Source organism: Odocoileus virginianus, chromosome 3 (assembly GCF_023699985.2).
Source record: "Odocoileus virginianus isolate 20LAN1187 ecotype Illinois chromosome 3, Ovbor_1.2, whole genome shotgun sequence".
In the NCBI taxonomy this organism is placed as follows: domain Eukaryota; kingdom Metazoa; phylum Chordata; class Mammalia; order Artiodactyla; family Cervidae; genus Odocoileus; species Odocoileus virginianus.
The window spans coordinates 18083244-18099196 of NC_069676.1; the positions used below are offsets into that span (position 1 = coordinate 18083244).

Consider the following 15953-nt stretch of genomic DNA (forward strand, 5'->3'; position numbering starts at 1 on the left):
TTGGGAGGGCGGAGTCTTAGCCCCTGGACCACCAGGGAAGTCCCAGGACGCTTAGATCCTTTTAAACATACATTATACCCATTCTAGAGCTGGGGAATCCCAGGAAGAGATGGGGCTCGTCCCAGCAGGAGGAGCTCGGAGTGGATGGGACTGGACCTGGATCCCGGCCTCTGGTTCCGGAGTGCAGGTTTTAAACCACTGCTGGTGGAGGCCCGGAGGCCAGGGGGAACTGCACCCAACGCTTGGAGGAACTTGAAATTGTGTGCGCGATGACCCAATCGTAGCGAGGGGTGCGGGGGTGAGGGTAGGCGTTGGAAGGAGGATGGAGAGGGGTCCAGAGCGCTGGCCTCAGAGTCGCATGCACCTGACTCACGAGGAGCTCCAAGGCGGTGTCTCGCCTGTGAAATTGGAGACTTGCTCCGCCTCCTGCTCTGCTGGGAGGAGAAAATCCACGTGGGCGCTTGGCACGGTCAGCGCTCATAAATGCCAGCTGGTGTTAATATTTTGATCATCCCCATTATAGTTAATAACTAATTAATTAGAACTAATGTGTTCTCTCTGCGCCGGACTGGCTCTCTCCAGGCCAGGAAATCACCGGGCCCCAGTGGGGCGAGGTCGGACTCAGACCGCTCTTCCACCCACCCGCGACCCCAGCCTACCCCGTCCTCTCTGGCCCACAAGAGGCCTCGTAAACTTGCCGGCAGACTGAAACGGCGTGGGTCTTAAGTCGCGAGTCTGATTAGGGGAGCCCTTGGCGTCGCCCCTCCACCTGCGTGGGAGGGGGTCCGCAAACCAATGATAGGAACGGTGGGCGCTAGGACCCCGCAGCCCCGGCGGGGCGGAACCCACTGGCTCCCGGCGCCGAGAACCCATTTGCCCCGGGCCACGCCCCCTCTTCGTGATGATTGGCTTGCCTTCTCCGGCGTGCGGCTTCAATTGGAGAGAGTGGACGCCACTCCGGCGATTCCCCGCCCCGCCCGAGGTAGTCCTGGGTCCACCAGGACCGCAGCTGCAAAAGCGCACGGCGGGGTGGAGCGGAGGGGAGAGTCGTAACGGGGAGGATTGGACGCGGATAGCCCGGCTCGGGGGTCCAGTCTGCCAGCGCCGGACGGACAGGCCGAGCCCGGAGCGCCGCCATGGGCCCGGGGCCCCCGGCGGCCGGAGCCGGAGCGCCCCCGCGACCGCTGTCCCTGGTCGCGCGGCTGAGCTACGCTGTGGGCCACTTCCTCAATGACCTGTGCGCGTCCATGTGGTTCACCTACCTGCTGCTCTACCTGCACTCGGTGCGCGCCTACAGCTCGCGCGGCGCCGGCCTGCTGCTGCTGCTCGGCCAGGTGGCCGACGGGCTGTGCACGCCCCTTGTGGGCTTTGAGGCTGACCGCGCCGCAGGCCGCTGCGCCCGCTTCGGCCCGCGCAAGGCCTGGCACCTGGTCGGTAAGCCCCGGTCCCGCTTCCCTCATCCGACTGCCGGCTCCTCTGTCCCACTTTTCAGTCCTCTATCTGCCCAGCCCATGAGCCTTCCCATCGGTCCGCTTAACTGCTCTGTACCCTTTCTCTGTCTGTCTGTCTGTCTGATGGCTGCTGGCTGACCCGTGGAGCCTCCTCCATGTGACTCTGGGTGTGACCGTCTAGTGTCACTTTTCTTCATCTGTCTGACGCTCAGGGGCACCCTGAACCGTCTCTGGGTTGGATCTTCCTTCCTGCCTCCCTTGTCAGTCTGTCTGGTCTGGCCTGACTTCTCTCCGTCTAGGAGAATGACCACCAATAACACTCTGAGTTAGGTGGCCTAGAGCCCCGTGTCGCTCTCTGTCCCTCAGTGCACTTCGTCCGTCTGTCTTCTGCCCCATCTCGGGCAACCTGGCAATTGGTGACTTTGGAGAGCTGCCCTGGGAACTGGGTTGTGGGCCGGGTGAGCCAGAAAGGTCAGGGTTCTGTGCTTGTCCAGCCGATGGGATGGGGTTCTGCAGAGAAGATTACGGGGTTACCCTCTGTTCCTTCTGGGGGAGATGCCTGGACTAGAGGGCTGTCAGCGAGGGGAGGAGGTAGGTGTCACCGGGGCAGGAGTGCCCTCCCCAGTGCACACCCCTGATAAGGCCCAGCTCCTGGAGTCCCTCCTCTGCCCTCCTGGACCCTGGGCCCTGAGATTAGCTGCGGGCCACTTTGCCTACTGTTCTCTCCCTGGCAGAAGTACTAGCTGCATCCTGGCACTTGGGGCACGCCAGGCATTTCAGGAAGCAAAGCCAGGAATCTGGCCACATGAGAATTCAGGGTGGCAGCTTTTCAAGAGCCAGGAGGGCTGGCTAGTATCTCCCTGCCCCTGGGAACAGTGACTGAAGAGGCAGTTATTTACCCCTGGCCCTTGTGAGTAACATATTTGCAAAGTTCAGCAGACCTCCAGGTTGCCTGCCGGTGGCCAGTGTTGCTGTGTTTGCAGTGGCTCGGGGCTGTATTTCAGGTTTCTTAGACACTGACACAGCTCAGGCTGTTAGATAAGCAGCCACAGAGGGGCAGGTGACTCAGATCGCAGACGGAGGTGTCCCTCCGCGGGCTCTCATTGGGATCACTTACAGAGCCGAACCCGCAATCTCGAATTCAATTTTGTTCATAATAGTTGGGTAGACTTGTTGACACACACACCAAAAAGGTCGTTCCTGGGCCAAAGAGGTGTGAGGACTCTTTGTTTTCTGGGATGGACAGATGAGACCCTTCTAAGGAGATGGAGCCCGCGGTGTGTAGGTGGCCCTGGCAGTGGATGCTGCCTGTTCAAAGGCCTTGAGATGGGACCTAGTAGCAGCCCCGACTCCCCTTTTGTAACCAGAGGACCGAGCTTCAGTGAGGGTCTCACATGACCCCAGACCAAAATCTAAGTCCCCTAAACTGAAGGCTTTGTGTTTAGGCAAAATAGGTGTGGGGCATGGGTGTCCCAACCAGATATCAAGGCATCTACCTGCACCCTCCTCCTGCCTTGGGGTTAGCATATAGGAAGATCCAGGAAGATCTATGGGGAGAGGAAGCCAGGGTGACCCCTTGTGAGGCCTGATAAGGTGACTTGAATGAAGGTCACCTTGGCCATAGTGTCCACTTCCACTCTTATTTTGCCCCTGAATCTGTGGGTAGTGGGGATGGACTCAATGTTCACCTTGATGAGCATCTGGGCTCCCCTTCTAGCCCATGGAGGACCCAGAGAGCAAGACATGGATACTCCTCTGGGGTCCAGGCTGGGGCAGGTGAGTAGACTGGTCTTCATAAGGAAGAAGCAGAGCACTGGAGTGGGCATTAGCTTTGGGGTTTTGGAGAATGAATAAGAGTGTGTGCTTATGGGGCAGCATTCCAAGTAGTTGAAACAGCATTTGCAAAGGTGTGAAGTCATGGCTTTGAAGTTGCTGAGACAGGAAGTGGCTCAGAGTAGTAGGAGCTCCCAATTTCACACATTAACTCTTAATCCTCACACCCATCTTGTGGGGTCTTTTCATTACCCCACAAGATAATGTAGGCAAAGGCCCAGAGATGTAAAGTCATTTGCCCAAAGTCCCGCAGCCAGGCAGCCTGGGGCGCTGACAATGGTTAACTACCCAAGCAGTGGCAGGGTAGAGTCCGGCCAGGGCAGCACATTCTTCTGATCAGAGTCTACAGTTCCCGTCTGGCCCTGAGTGGCCACCAGACCTCCAGGCATCTTCCCCGGGGTGCCCCTCCCAGGCACCAGTTCCAGAGAAATAGGACGGGTGATTTTAGTTTCAGTTCCCAATCCCTGGACTGCGGGGGCGGGCCCAGGGTCTGGAGGATGAGGTCACCTCCAGAGCCGGAGCCAGGGCAGGAAAGAGGAAGAACGGAAGTCTGACTCCGGGCCCTCGGGGATGGGAGGAGAAGAGTGGAGGGCCGGACTCTTAGCTCCATAGTTCACTCTGTGGGCCTCAGTTTCCTCATCAGGAAATGGGGTTAATAATAACATGTCCTGCTTTGGGCTGTAAACAGAGGCCACTGTTATTATTCACTCATTGAAAAGATCTTGGTGTGCTAGGCTCTGTAATGGGTGCAAGGGACACAGAAGTGACTTGGAGAGACCTGTTACCCACCCTCAGACAGACAGACAAAGAATTCCTCAGTGCTAAGGGATGTGAAGAAGAGAAAGCAGGGTAACAGAGAGTGTCAGGGTGGGGAGGGGACTGCGGGGGGGCGGGGGGGAGCCTTTTGGAGGAGGTGACATTTGAGTTGAGTCCCAAGGGATGGAGAGGAGTGGGTCTTGCTCAGATGTTGTGGGGAGAAGCATTCCAGGCAGAGGGCACACATGGACCGATGGTGCAAAGGCCCTGGGGCAGAAGGAATAGCTAGAGGCCCCAGTACCTGGAGCAGAGTGAGCTGAGGGGAGGAAGGGGGAGGAGGGGAGGGGAGGGCCTTTGAGGCCTTGAAAAGGACCTGTGCTTGTTCTGAGGAATTAGGGTATTTTCCAGGAAGAGGCCCCCTCATGGGCTGATGGGGACACCAGGGCTCAGGGAGGGCAGGGTCCAACCAGCCCCACCCAGCGTCACTTGGTAGGACCCGGGAGGAAAAGCCCTCCTTGGTGGGGAGGTAGGAAGGGGAAGTGGTGGGCACTTCCCCAGGGGACCCCACAGCACTCTTTCAACCTGCTGCATGGCCTAAAGCTCTGCTTCAGTTTCTTGAGCTGTCCCCTAGGGGGTGAGCTTGGGGAGTCCTGAGCTGGCATGGGGCCCCCCATTCCTGCCCCTCATCACCTGCCCCTGCCCCCACGTGGGTACGACATGTGACCTACTCCACACACAGGGGCAGGTAGCCTGGATGGGGAGGCCCAGCTCCTCTGTCCTGTTTGGGTGTGTGTCCTCAGGGGGACCCCCTAGATCTCTCTGCCTTAGTTTCCCTATCTGTCACAGGGCTGTAAGCCCAGGGAGCCCTGGGCCTCTGACCCTCACTCACTGTGTAAGCTTGTCTGTGTCTGGGTTTTGGCCCCACCCAGTTACCTGGGGAGCCCAGGGCCAGTGTGGGAAGGCCCTGCAATGTGCCGTCCCCACTCTGCTTGTCCACAGGCACCATCTGTGTCCTGCTGTCCTTCCCCTTCATCTTCAGCCCCTGCCTGGGCTGCGGGGCCGCCACGCCTGAGTGGGCCGCCCTCCTCTACTACGGGCCCTTCATTGTGATCTTCCAGTTCGGCTGGGCTGCTACACAAATCGCCCACCTCAGCCTCATCCCAGAGCTCGTCACCAACGACCATGAGAAGGTGGAGCTCACAGCTTTGAGGTACCACCTTTGGGGCAGGGCAGGGTGGGGCAGGGGGCCCAGGGAAACCTACCACGTCTGAGCTCTGCTTGGCTGTGTGGCTCTGGGTCTCAGCCCCAGAATGGACATTGTCAATCAGTGTATCATTCAGCTGTTGCTGCGTAACAAATAGCACTGCATCAGCAACTTCAGACAGCACATATAGACTGCCTCACAGTTCTGGCAGGTGAGGAGTCTGGCTTAGCTTAGCTGGGTTCTCAGCTTCAGGCTTGAGGCTGCAGTTGAGGTGTCGGCTGAGGTTTCAGGTCCCTCTGCCCCGCTTACGTTGTCATCGTTTGCTGTGTTTGCTTCCTTTTAGAAGTTCTGGGGTTTGCTACTGCTTTGTGGCCAGCACAAGTCTCTGATCTCAGGGACAGTGTGAGCCTTATTTCTGAGGGTCACTTGATTAGGTCAGGCCCACCCAGGATGTGCTCAGTCGCTATCATGTCCGACTGTTTGCGACCCCATGAACTGTAGCCCGCCAGACACTTCTATCCATGGGATTTTCCAGGCAAGGATACTGGAGTGGGTTGCCATTTCCTTCTCCAGGAGGCCCACCAAGGATAGTCTGTCTTAATTACATCTGCAAAATCCCTTGATCTTTGCCATAGGATGTTATCTTAACATGGCCTGACATCCCATTGTATTCATAGGTTCTGTTCCCCAAGGGGAGGGGGTTAGACAGAGAGGAAGCAGGGCAGGGGGATCTCTGGGCATCTTAGCATCCTGCCTGTCACATGTGGGTACAGCTGGCCCCCAGACCACCCACTGACTTGCTTAAAGGTGGTGATTCTAGGTGCAGTGGTAGCAGGAGCCCTTTAGAACCCTTGCTGTGTGTGAGCACAGGAAACCATCTTTCACTCTCATGACAAGCCTGGGAGGTTGATTGACATGTGCCCAGGGAGAGGGTTTGAGCGGAGCAGGGCTTACGTAGGGGGAGCGGGGATCAGGAAGTGACTGTTGGGCAGGAGGGATGTCGCTCCTGCAGGTGGCCGTTCAGGCATGAACGCTGGTCATAAGGCTCCGCCTGTCCGCGGCCCAGTTCCCCATTAGGGCTGCGGAGCTGCAGGCACTAACGGCATCAGGGCATTGCCCAATGACCAGGGCCCCCAAAGGCCCCAGCTGAGGGGGGTGGGCTGGGCTCATAGAAGTCAAGTTCTGGGTGCTTTCTACCCACAGGTTTTACCAAGCCTGTCTCGTGACTCTGAGGGTGTTCTTGTTTTCACTTTCAGAAAGGGAAATGGAGTCTCAGTGAGACCCAGAGGCTCCTTATGTGGTGAGGCCCTGGGGGACAGGGCTCAGGGTCTGCAGGCAGGTGCGGGCCTGGGTGATTCTGCCCAGCAGAAGCCCAGGGTTTCTGAGTATCTCAGCTTCTCAGGTCTCTGGGGTGCATCCTTGACTCGGCCCTGCTTCGCGGAATCTCTGCACTCTGGGCCCTGGGCAGGCAGGACCTCATGGTGGAGTCTTGGTTCAGAGCAGGAAGTCTGATAATATGGAGGCTGGGGAAACTGAGGCCAGCAGAGGCTTTCCAGGGACTACCCGATGTGTTGGTGGCTGACCATGTGGCCAGGACTTCCCCAGGTATGGCCAGCATCTCTGACTGGGTGGCCGCCTGGGAAGGAAGCGGTTGTGTGGCTTCTGGGCGGCCTCTCTGAGGCCTGACTGTCCCGCAGGTACGCCTTCACTGTGGTGGCCAACATCACCGTCTTTGGAGCTGCCTGGCTTCTGCTACACCTGCAGGGCTCATCCACTGGCCCCACCAAGGATGTCAGCGACCACCTGGGGGTCCAGGATGTGCCAGTGTTCCGGGTGAGCTGAGGGGGCTGGGAGAGGTGTTTCCAAGGTCCTGAACTCAGGGTTCGGGCCAAGTGTCACTGCTGACCCCTCTCCTACCCGGTCCCCAGAACCTCTCCCTGCTGGTGGTGGGTGTCGGAGCTGTCTTCTCACTGCTGTTCCACCTGGGCACCAGGGAGGGGCGCCGGCGGCAGGTGGAGGAGCCCGGTGAACACAGCCCCCTGTTGGCTCCCTCTACCGCCCAGCCCTTGCTGCTCTGGAAACACTGGCTTCGGGAGCCGGCCTTTTATCAGGTATGACAGCGGGGGGGAGGGGGGTCAAAGAGGGTTGGGGTTTATGCTCCTCCCCCACCAGGGCCCTCACTGTGCGGGGCTGCAGGCAGAGACAGCAGACACTAGAGCAAACGTACCCCTTCCCCAGTCCACACCCAGGACAGACATTACTAATAGATCCCTGCCATCTTCTCCACCTGACCAGTTAGGCGGTCACTACTAATGGTCAGGTGTCAGCTTCAGGGTGGCAAGCTGCAGGGTGACTCATCCTGACTTGCCACTCTGTCCCCCGGCCCCATGCTCCCTCTGTGTTCCTAGGTTGGCCTGCTGTACATGAGCACGAGGCTCATTGTGAACCTGTCCCAGACGTACATAGCCATGTACCTCACCTACTCCCTCCACCTGCCCAAGGTGAGCTGGGCGGGCAGGCTGGGGCAGGGGTCCCTGAGCCTGCTGAGCAGGGCCTGATGTGTCTGCGCCCTCTCCACCCCACAGAGGTTCATCGCCACCATCCCACTGGTGATGTACCTTAGCGGTTTCTGCTCCTCCTTCCTCATGAAGCCAGTGAACAAGTGCATCGGGAGGAATGTGAGTGGGCAGGTGGGGAGGCGGGGTGCCCCCAGAACCTGGGCAACTCCGGACAGGGCACCCACATCCTGGAGGAACCCCAGGATGGGAAACAAGTTGTAGAACCTGGGCTTTGAGCACCCTGTATCCATCCACAGCCCTCTAGAGGTCAGGAGTGGGGGTGGCAGGTATGACTGAGGAACCAAACACTTCACTTGATTTCCTTTATTAACTCGTGTTGAGACATGAGTAGCCACCAGTCTCTAGTGGCAGCCATGACAGACAGCTTAGCTGTAGAACATGCGCTCCATGGATCACTCAGTATCAGCAGACTCAGAACCTTGGAATTCTCTGAGGTCAGAGTTGGGGGCTCCTTAGGGATGACCCAACTCAGTCCTCTTGTTTGCTGGGGCTGGGGGCTGGACTGGAGACCAGAAAGGGCTGGTGTCCAGCTCAGGCCTGCTCAATGAGGTGGGCCCGACGCTGGGCTGGGTACTCTGCAGATGACCTACTTCGTGGGCCTCCTGGTGATCCTGGCCTTTGCAGCCTGGGTGGCGCTGGCAGAGGAGCTGGGCGTGGCTGTGTATGTGGCGGCTGTGTTGCTGGGCATGGGCTGTGCCACCATCCTGGTCACCTCGTTGGCCATGACAGCTGACCTCATTGGCCCTCACACGGTAGGGCTGCTGAGTGGGGCCAGGTTGAGGCTGGGGACCAGGGCCGAGGCCTGGGGTGCTGAGCCCCCTGCCTCCGTCCCCCCAGCACAGTGGAGCGTTCGTGTACGGCGCCATGAGCTTCTCGGACAAGGTGGCCAATGGGCTGGCAGTTATGGCCATCCAGAGCCTGCACCCCTGCTCGTGAGTACCCCATCCAGCCGTTGTCATGTCTAGTAAGGTGTGCTAAGCCTGTGCTGTATGCCAGGTACTGCCCGCAGTCTGTGGGATCCATGACCGACAGAAGATTCCAACACAGTGGTGGTGGCCTTGGAGTCAGGGAGACCAGGTTATTCCCCACTTCAAGCACCCATTTATTCAGAGTGGACAGTGTGTCCTGTGCTGGGCGCTGACGACACAAAGATGGGTTGAGTGACGGGAGTGGGGAAGCCTGGAATCCCTGTCATTCAGACCCTTAGGCCTTAGGGTTCCAGGCACATTAATATCCCATGAATAAATGTGTACAAGGGCATGAAGGACACCACTTAGGGAGGCCTGACTAGGGCAAGAGGTCAGGAAGGGCTTCCTTGAGGTGACATGGGATCCGAGACCTGGGGGATGTCAGGGATTTCTAGGTAAATGGAGAGGAAGAGCCTGTGCAAAGGCCCTGGAGCAGGACCAGGCCTGGTGTGTTGAAAGAACAGTGGAGAAGGCCTGGGTGTCTGGAGAGTGAGGAGGCCAGGGCAGGGAGGGGATGGTGCAGGTCGTGCCGGGGCAGCAGCAGGGGAAGATGACTGCAGGGGTGGGGGCCGTGGTGGGGTGGCTCAGAGCTCTGTGGGCAGAGGAGATGACTCAGTTGCTCACTCCGCCCTCTAGTGGCTGCTGGAAGGACAGATGGGGCAGTGAAGCTGGGAACACCAGGTGGGGACTAGGGTATAGGGTGGTGGGGGTGGTGCTGGGCTGGACTTGGGGCTCCCGAGGGAGGACAAATGGGGAGTCTAGGATAGACTTCGAAGGCAGAGCTGACCTTACTGGGTGAGGTATCAGATGCTGGAGGAGATAAAGGGGTGGAGGGTGAGCCCTGGCCCTGGCCTGAGTGCTGGAAAAGCTTGGGCACCAGCTGAGAGGAGCAGGAGGTCCAGCCTGGGGCCGAGGGTACCTAGTGATAGCTCTCACTCCCTCTTGCTCCTCCCCAGCTTGGAGCTCTGCTGCAAAGCCTGTGTGGCTTTCTACCACTGGGTGATGGTGGTCGTCACAGGCGGCGTGGGCGTGGCCGCCACCCTGGCTCTGTGCAGTCTCCTGGTCTGGCCCATCCGCCTTCGGAGATGTGAGTCATAGGCGCCCCCACCCCACAAAAACCCCAACCAGTCCTGGGTGGTGGTAGGTCTGGGACGGCGGGGCCAGAACTGGCCAGCCCATCCCCCCAACCCCACTCCCACCCCTTCTCTTGCAGGGGACCCTGGAGCCTAGCCCTGACCCCACCCCGTGGTCCCTTGCCCTTTGTAAATTAACCTCGACTGTGAACATCTGATGCCCAGAGGTCTGGAGCAGCGCCTCCACTCCCTCCCCTGCCTTGTCCTGTCTCTGCCTGGCTGTGGGTGGAGGTCAGAATGGGTGAGGTCCCAGCAGCTTATTCTTGCTGGGGTAAGGAGAGGACACGGAACTGGCGGGATCCTTATGGTTTGGTGTACTCCAGTGTCAACTCTAACCCACCCCCCACCGTCTGGATGATGGGGGTGTTTTGTGTTATGTGGGGCTGGATATGAGGGTCCTAGGCCCAGGGGCTGCATGGAGCCCGGCCCTGGCTAGCCAAGGGTTTCCCGGGTGCCACCAGGCCCTGGAGGACAGAGCTGTCGCTAAGCCTGCCAGGAGCTCCAACCTCGGGGTTGGGGGGCCGGGCCCAAACCCTGGCCGTGGAGGCGACGAGGCTCAGCGTGCCTGGCTGGGGTCCCCAAGTGCAATCCCCTGCGCCCAGGCCACTGCTGACCATGAATAAAGAGTTGCCTGGGGCCAGGACTGTGCCTTGGCGGTTTGCCTGGGGCCCGGGGCAGGGCCGGAGTGGGTGTCTGTCTGCCTCTGCCTCGAGCTTGGTCACCAGGGTCTCCCTTTATCTGACTGCCCCCAGGCCTCGGCCCCAGAGGTGAACAGACGCCCAGGGCGGGTGGGAGTGGTGGCGCCTGCGCCCCTGCAGAGCCGCGTCGGGCAGCAGCACGATCTTTATCAGTGACTGGGTGTGTAGACGGGCGGGGGCCGCTGGTTGGTAGCGGGACAGTAGGGTTCCAGGCCCCACTGCCGGTAGTTCTGGGCGGTGTAGCGCGGGCGCTGGGGCGCTGACAGGTACCGCACGTAGTCAGACGCCCGCCATAGCGGTTCCGTCCCGAAGCGGTGCCTGTTGACGGCTGCGGGGCGGGGCCAGGACCCGGGTCACGGCTGGCCCCGCCCCCGGGCGGTCCCGCCCCGAGCCCCGCCCCCTGCCCCGGGCCTCACCGAATTCTTTGCCCCTGATGGGCCTGTCCTTCCACAGCACGCTTCCCCACCGAGTGCTGGGGTCTGAGTACTGCGCGGGGATGATGGGGTCGTACCAGGCCGTCTCCCGCACACGCTGGGTGTAGGCTGCGGGGTGGGGGTTGGGGTCAGCTCCGCACCTCCGGCCCCACCTGTTTTCCAGGCCTGGGGATGGTGGGGGAAGGTAGGAGCGGGAGGGGACGGGCGCTCACCCGAAGGCAGGCTGCGCTCCCGGTGGCCATAGCATCCGTGCCAGCGGGAATAAGCTTCACGGTACGGGCTGTCCGGAGCCCGTGGGAGCGTGTACCAGGCTTCCCGGGAGTCCGAGTTGGTCAGGCCCGTGTAACATAGCTGGCCGGCCGCATCGCGTCCCATGGGTGTGTACTTCCAGCGCGTGGCCTGCTTGATGGCCGGAGTCCAGCGGGGCCCCTCCTGGGACAGGTAGTCATCGCTGTGGGCAGGGGGGGTGGGGGGGGCGGCGCGGGAGGAGAGAGACTGAGCTTGCAGCCCCCCTGCCCTCCCTGGGCCTCTCTCTATCCTCTTTGCTGGCATCCGGGTGCAGGAGGCTGCCCCCTGGTAGCCCCTCCTCTCTACCCCATCCTCCCCGACCCCCAGGAGCCTCTTAAATGCTTCACCTTTTCTGCTTTTCTTGCCTCTACTAAGTCCCTCACAGATCTGCAGGCCCTTTCCTCCAGGAAGCCACCCTGGCCTGGAAGTGTACTGGGAGGAAGTGGTCTCAGCTACAGCTGAGTGGCCCAGGTTTCACTGTGACTGGTCTGACTTGGAAGCCATGGGCTGGGGATCCAGGGAAAGCGTGTGGAGAGGCCCAGGCTCCCAGGAAGTCGCCTCACCATTCCTCTAAGTCCCCAGGGACACCTAGGCGCTAAGACTGGCTCACGTTTAAAGCACCTATGCCTCCTGTTCCAGGGTCCTCTGGTACCAGAGCCTCTCCCAGGCTGAGTGCCTCAGGGCAGCTTCCCAGAGAAGGTAGCAGTGATGTGAGGCACGCAGCTCATGCAAAGGTCCTGGGGCAGGGGGAAGATGTAAGAACTGAGGCTGGCAGAGCCGAGGGAAGTAGAAATATGCTGATGGTGACACTAACACCTCAAGGAGGCGTCATTAAAACTAAAGCTCCCCTTCCAGACATCCTGGCAGTACCACTGCCTGGGGGACAGAGGTGAGCATGTGCAGTGTGACCTGGCAGACTAGCTCCAGGGACATGGGTGCCCCAGGGAATGAGCCTGTGACCCCAAGATGGTGCCAGCAGGGCTGCTGACTAAACCATCTCCTATGTGCCTGCTTGGGGTTCTCACCCCACAGGGCAAACCAGAAAGAAGAGAGCGTGGCCTGCTGTGTTTGGGGCACAGGTCTTGGGAAGTGGCCGTGGGCTGGGTTTGCTGCTTGCAGGGAGGGGAGTTGCGGGACCCTCTGGCGGGCCCCACCCTTTTGAGCTACAAAAGGAACTGGAACCACAAAGTGCACGTGGTTTGTGGAAAGGAATTTAAACAGTCTAAAACAATACACAATGAAAAGTATCTGTGTCAATTATTACCTCAAAAAATAAAAACACTGCATTACAGCTGAAAGAAAAAATGTTTTTCTTCTAATAAATGAAGCCTTCTAGGTCTTGAATCGGGAGACCTACTGGCATTTCAATAAATGTGCTCTGCTTAGTTGCTCAGTTGTGTCCGACTCTTTGCGACCCCATGGACTGTAGCTCGCCAGGCTCTTCTGTCCATGGGGATTCTCCAGGCAAGAATATTGGAGTGGGTTGCCATGCCCTCCTCCATGGGATCTTCCTAACCGAGGGATGGAAGCCAGGTCTCTTGCATTGCAGGTGGATTCTTTACCAGCTCAGTCACCAGGGAAGCCCAGCGTTTAATAAAGCCCTGAGAAAAGATCATCCCCCATCCTGGCTGCCAGCCCTGACCCACCCTGTTGTTCCCGCAGCCCTCACTGCTGTCCATTCCCTTGCAGCAGTACTGTCTGCACGCACCTGGTGTCCCACTGCACACCTGTGGGACCCTGCTTCAATCGAGGTGGCACAGGTTTTCTTAATTTTCTTGGAAATGCAGCACCCAGGGGGCTTGCTCACCTTTTTTTGTAAAGCTGCATAGTATTATAGTTTATTCATGATTAATGGATCCTCTAATGGGTTGAAGGTGTCCCCCAAGTTCCTGTCTACCTGCAATCTCAGAATGTGATCTTATTTGGAGATATGGTCTTAGCGGATATAACTCCAGAGGGGGTGGGGCTTCCCTGGGGGCTCAGTGGTAAAGAATCCACCTATGCCAATGTAGGAGACATGTAATCCCTGGTCCAGAAAGATCCTACATGCTGTGAGGCAACTAAAGCCCGTGTGCCTACTGAGCCTGTGCCTTCAAGCCCAGGAGTCACAACTACTAAAGCCTGAACACTAGAGCCTGTGCTCCACAGCAAAAGAACCCGCTGTAATGAGAAGCCTGTGTAGCAACAAAGACCCAGCACAGTCCAAACAAGGGTCACGCTGGGTCAGGAAGGCCCTAACATGACCCTGATGCAGACTCCCAGTAAGGCAGGGGATCTGGACGGGGAGGGGAGAAGGTCACGTGATGTGGAGGCAGTGTGGGTGATGCCTTTACAAGCCAAGGGATGCCACAGACTGCCCGCACCCCAGAGCCCAGGGGACAGGCGCCCCCTTGTGGCCTCAAGAGGCCCCCAACCCTGCAGACAGACGGCTTGCTCTTGGACTTCCGGCCCCCCGAGAAGGGAGAGTGTATTCTGTGCCCCTTGTGGAGACTGGTCCAGCAGTGTGGGGTTCACAGGACCCTCTGCTCTGCCGGCTGTGTGCGCGCGCACACAATGTGTGTGTGGTGCAGGCATGAACCACCACGTGAACCTGCAACGACTTCTGCCAGGTCTCCAGCCAGGCAAGGGCGGGAGGGGATGGGTGCCGGGAGCAGCCAGGTTAGGACAGGGAGGCTTTATGAAGGGCTAAGGCTGGTGCGAAGCAAACCTGGGGGGCGGCACAGGGCAGCACATGCTCACCTGTAGAGAGGTGGAGGGAAATCCACTTCCAGGGTCCCCCGGGGGACACAGGGCCAGGCAGCCTGCCGCCTCATGGTCTGCATGTCTGCCTCTGCGTGCCTGGGGGCTCCTGCCTCCAAGTCCTGTGGGGCCATTGTTGACAGCGACAAAGGCCACCCCAGTGTCCTGGCAACAGCTGGGCCTACTGGCCCCCAGCCAAGCCACTGCCTCCCTCCCTCAGGAGAGGGGCCTGCAGTGGAGCTCCTGGGTGGGGCCGGCCTGGGGCTCAGTCCACCCGCCTCTTCTCTGTCCCCCAACACCCCCACAGGGGCATCTTGGAACAGAACCAACTTTCTGAATTTCCCTTCCACAATTTCAGCTCCACCTTCTCCCTGCATCTAGTCCTTTACCCAGTTTGACAGTCTGCACACGTGTGTTCACAACAGCACGAGCCACCACAGCCAGAGTGGAAGCAACCCAAACGCCCAACCGCAGAACCGAAACCCCAAGCAGGGTTCCTCCATGCTGGGGAACGTGTCTCAGCACAGAATGGAGTGACGCACTGACACGACCCTGAGAACACGACGCTCAGTGAGAGAAGCAGACACAGAAGGGCACACGGAGTATGATTCCACTGATGGGAAACGTCCAGAACAGGCCTATCCACAGACACAGAGTGGGTTCCTGATTGTCAGGGGCTGGGGAGGGGGAAGTGGGGGTGACTGCTGATGGGGACAGGGCTTCTTTTCGGGGATGGAAAATTCTGGAACTGAAGAGTGATGATGGTAGCACAACATAGTATACATACTAAAAACATGCTGAATTGTACACCTTAATATGTTATGCACATTTCACCATACACACAAAAATTAACAAATCCAGAACCTGCTTTCACCATCTCCAGTGGCTTGAGCCACAGTTCTGCCAGCACCTGCCAGGGCACAGCCTCCTCCCTGGTCCCTTCCCACCTGTGTCCAGGTCTCCACACAGCAACCTGGTCCTGTTCCACCTCCTTGGGGGTAAAAGCCCAAATCCTCTCAGCCCACCAGGCCCTGCCTGACCTCCCCCATGCCCGCCCTTCCTTCTCCTCCTCCCTCTCCCCCACTTGCTCATTCTGTTCCACACACACAGGCCTCTCTCCTCTGTTCCTCCAACATGGTCCTGCCCCAGGGCCTTTGCACAGCTATGCCCACGGCTTGGGGCACCACCTCAGCGTGGCTGTGTCCGTGCCCCACACTGGACCCTTGCTCCCACCTCAGCCCTGGGCTTAGAGCTGCCTCTTCCCAAGGCCTCCCCGCCCCCCACTTCATGCTGTGCCTGCCACATGCACTTAACACTCTACTGTCCACTCACCTGCACGACAGAAGCTGCTCAAGGGCAGGTCTGGACTCTGGCCTCCCTCGTCCCCGCTGCCCAGGACAGAGATTTTCACAGGACGTACCACCAGTCATGGGCATCTGCTCACTGCAGGGGCCTCACCTCGTTTCTTCTCAGGACCCTCTGGGGTCCCCACCTAGGCGGCCCATTCAGTGTCGCAGCCCCTCCAGCCTGGTTGCTTTCCTCCCTGTCTCACCTTCAGCTGTCACTAACACCCTTCCCCTTTGTCAGTCTAGGAGCAATTGAAACAAGTCCTAACCCCCAAGGCCCCCCCACAAGCCCAGGGCACTGAGTCAGTCCTTGCTGTCTATTCACCCCACCATCCCTGGGTCCACCCTCTCACTCCCACAGAACCTGCCACAAGCTGAGCTGCAATGACTGGCATAGATCAGGGATCCAGGCATTCAGGGACACTGGCGCTCCCTGTTGACCACCTGCAAGTGGCCTCTTCAGCCTGTCACCGCCTGCTTGTGACATTCAGGCTGCTCTGGGGTTATGGTGAGTGCAGACCATC

General features: G+C 59.1%; 2 protein-coding genes across 2 annotated transcripts; one reads left to right on the forward strand and one right to left on the reverse strand.

The window, feature by feature from the left end:
• Positions 1-972: 972 nt before the first annotated feature.
• On the forward strand, positions 973-10560 carry MFSD12 (major facilitator superfamily domain containing 12). Its single transcript, XM_020895356.2, has 10 exons — positions 973-1434; positions 5040-5250; positions 6942-7077; positions 7173-7355; positions 7653-7745; positions 7830-7922; positions 8405-8575; positions 8661-8755; positions 9748-9878; positions 10005-10560. Exons 1-10 carry the CDS (start codon positions 1137-1139, stop codon positions 10019-10021), a joined length of 1428 nt encoding a protein of 475 aa, XP_020751015.2. The 5' UTR covers positions 973-1136; the 3' UTR covers positions 10022-10560.
• Positions 8112-15115, reverse strand: TEKTIP1 (tektin bundle interacting protein 1). Its single transcript, XM_020895357.2, has 4 exons — positions 14084-15115; positions 11269-11507; positions 11039-11164; positions 8112-10950 (listed from the first exon to the last, which is right to left on the reverse strand). Exons 1-4 carry the CDS (start codon positions 14458-14460, stop codon positions 10772-10774), a joined length of 921 nt encoding a protein of 306 aa, XP_020751016.1. The 5' UTR covers positions 14461-15115; the 3' UTR covers positions 8112-10771.
• Between the last annotated feature and the right edge of the window lie 838 nt (positions 15116-15953).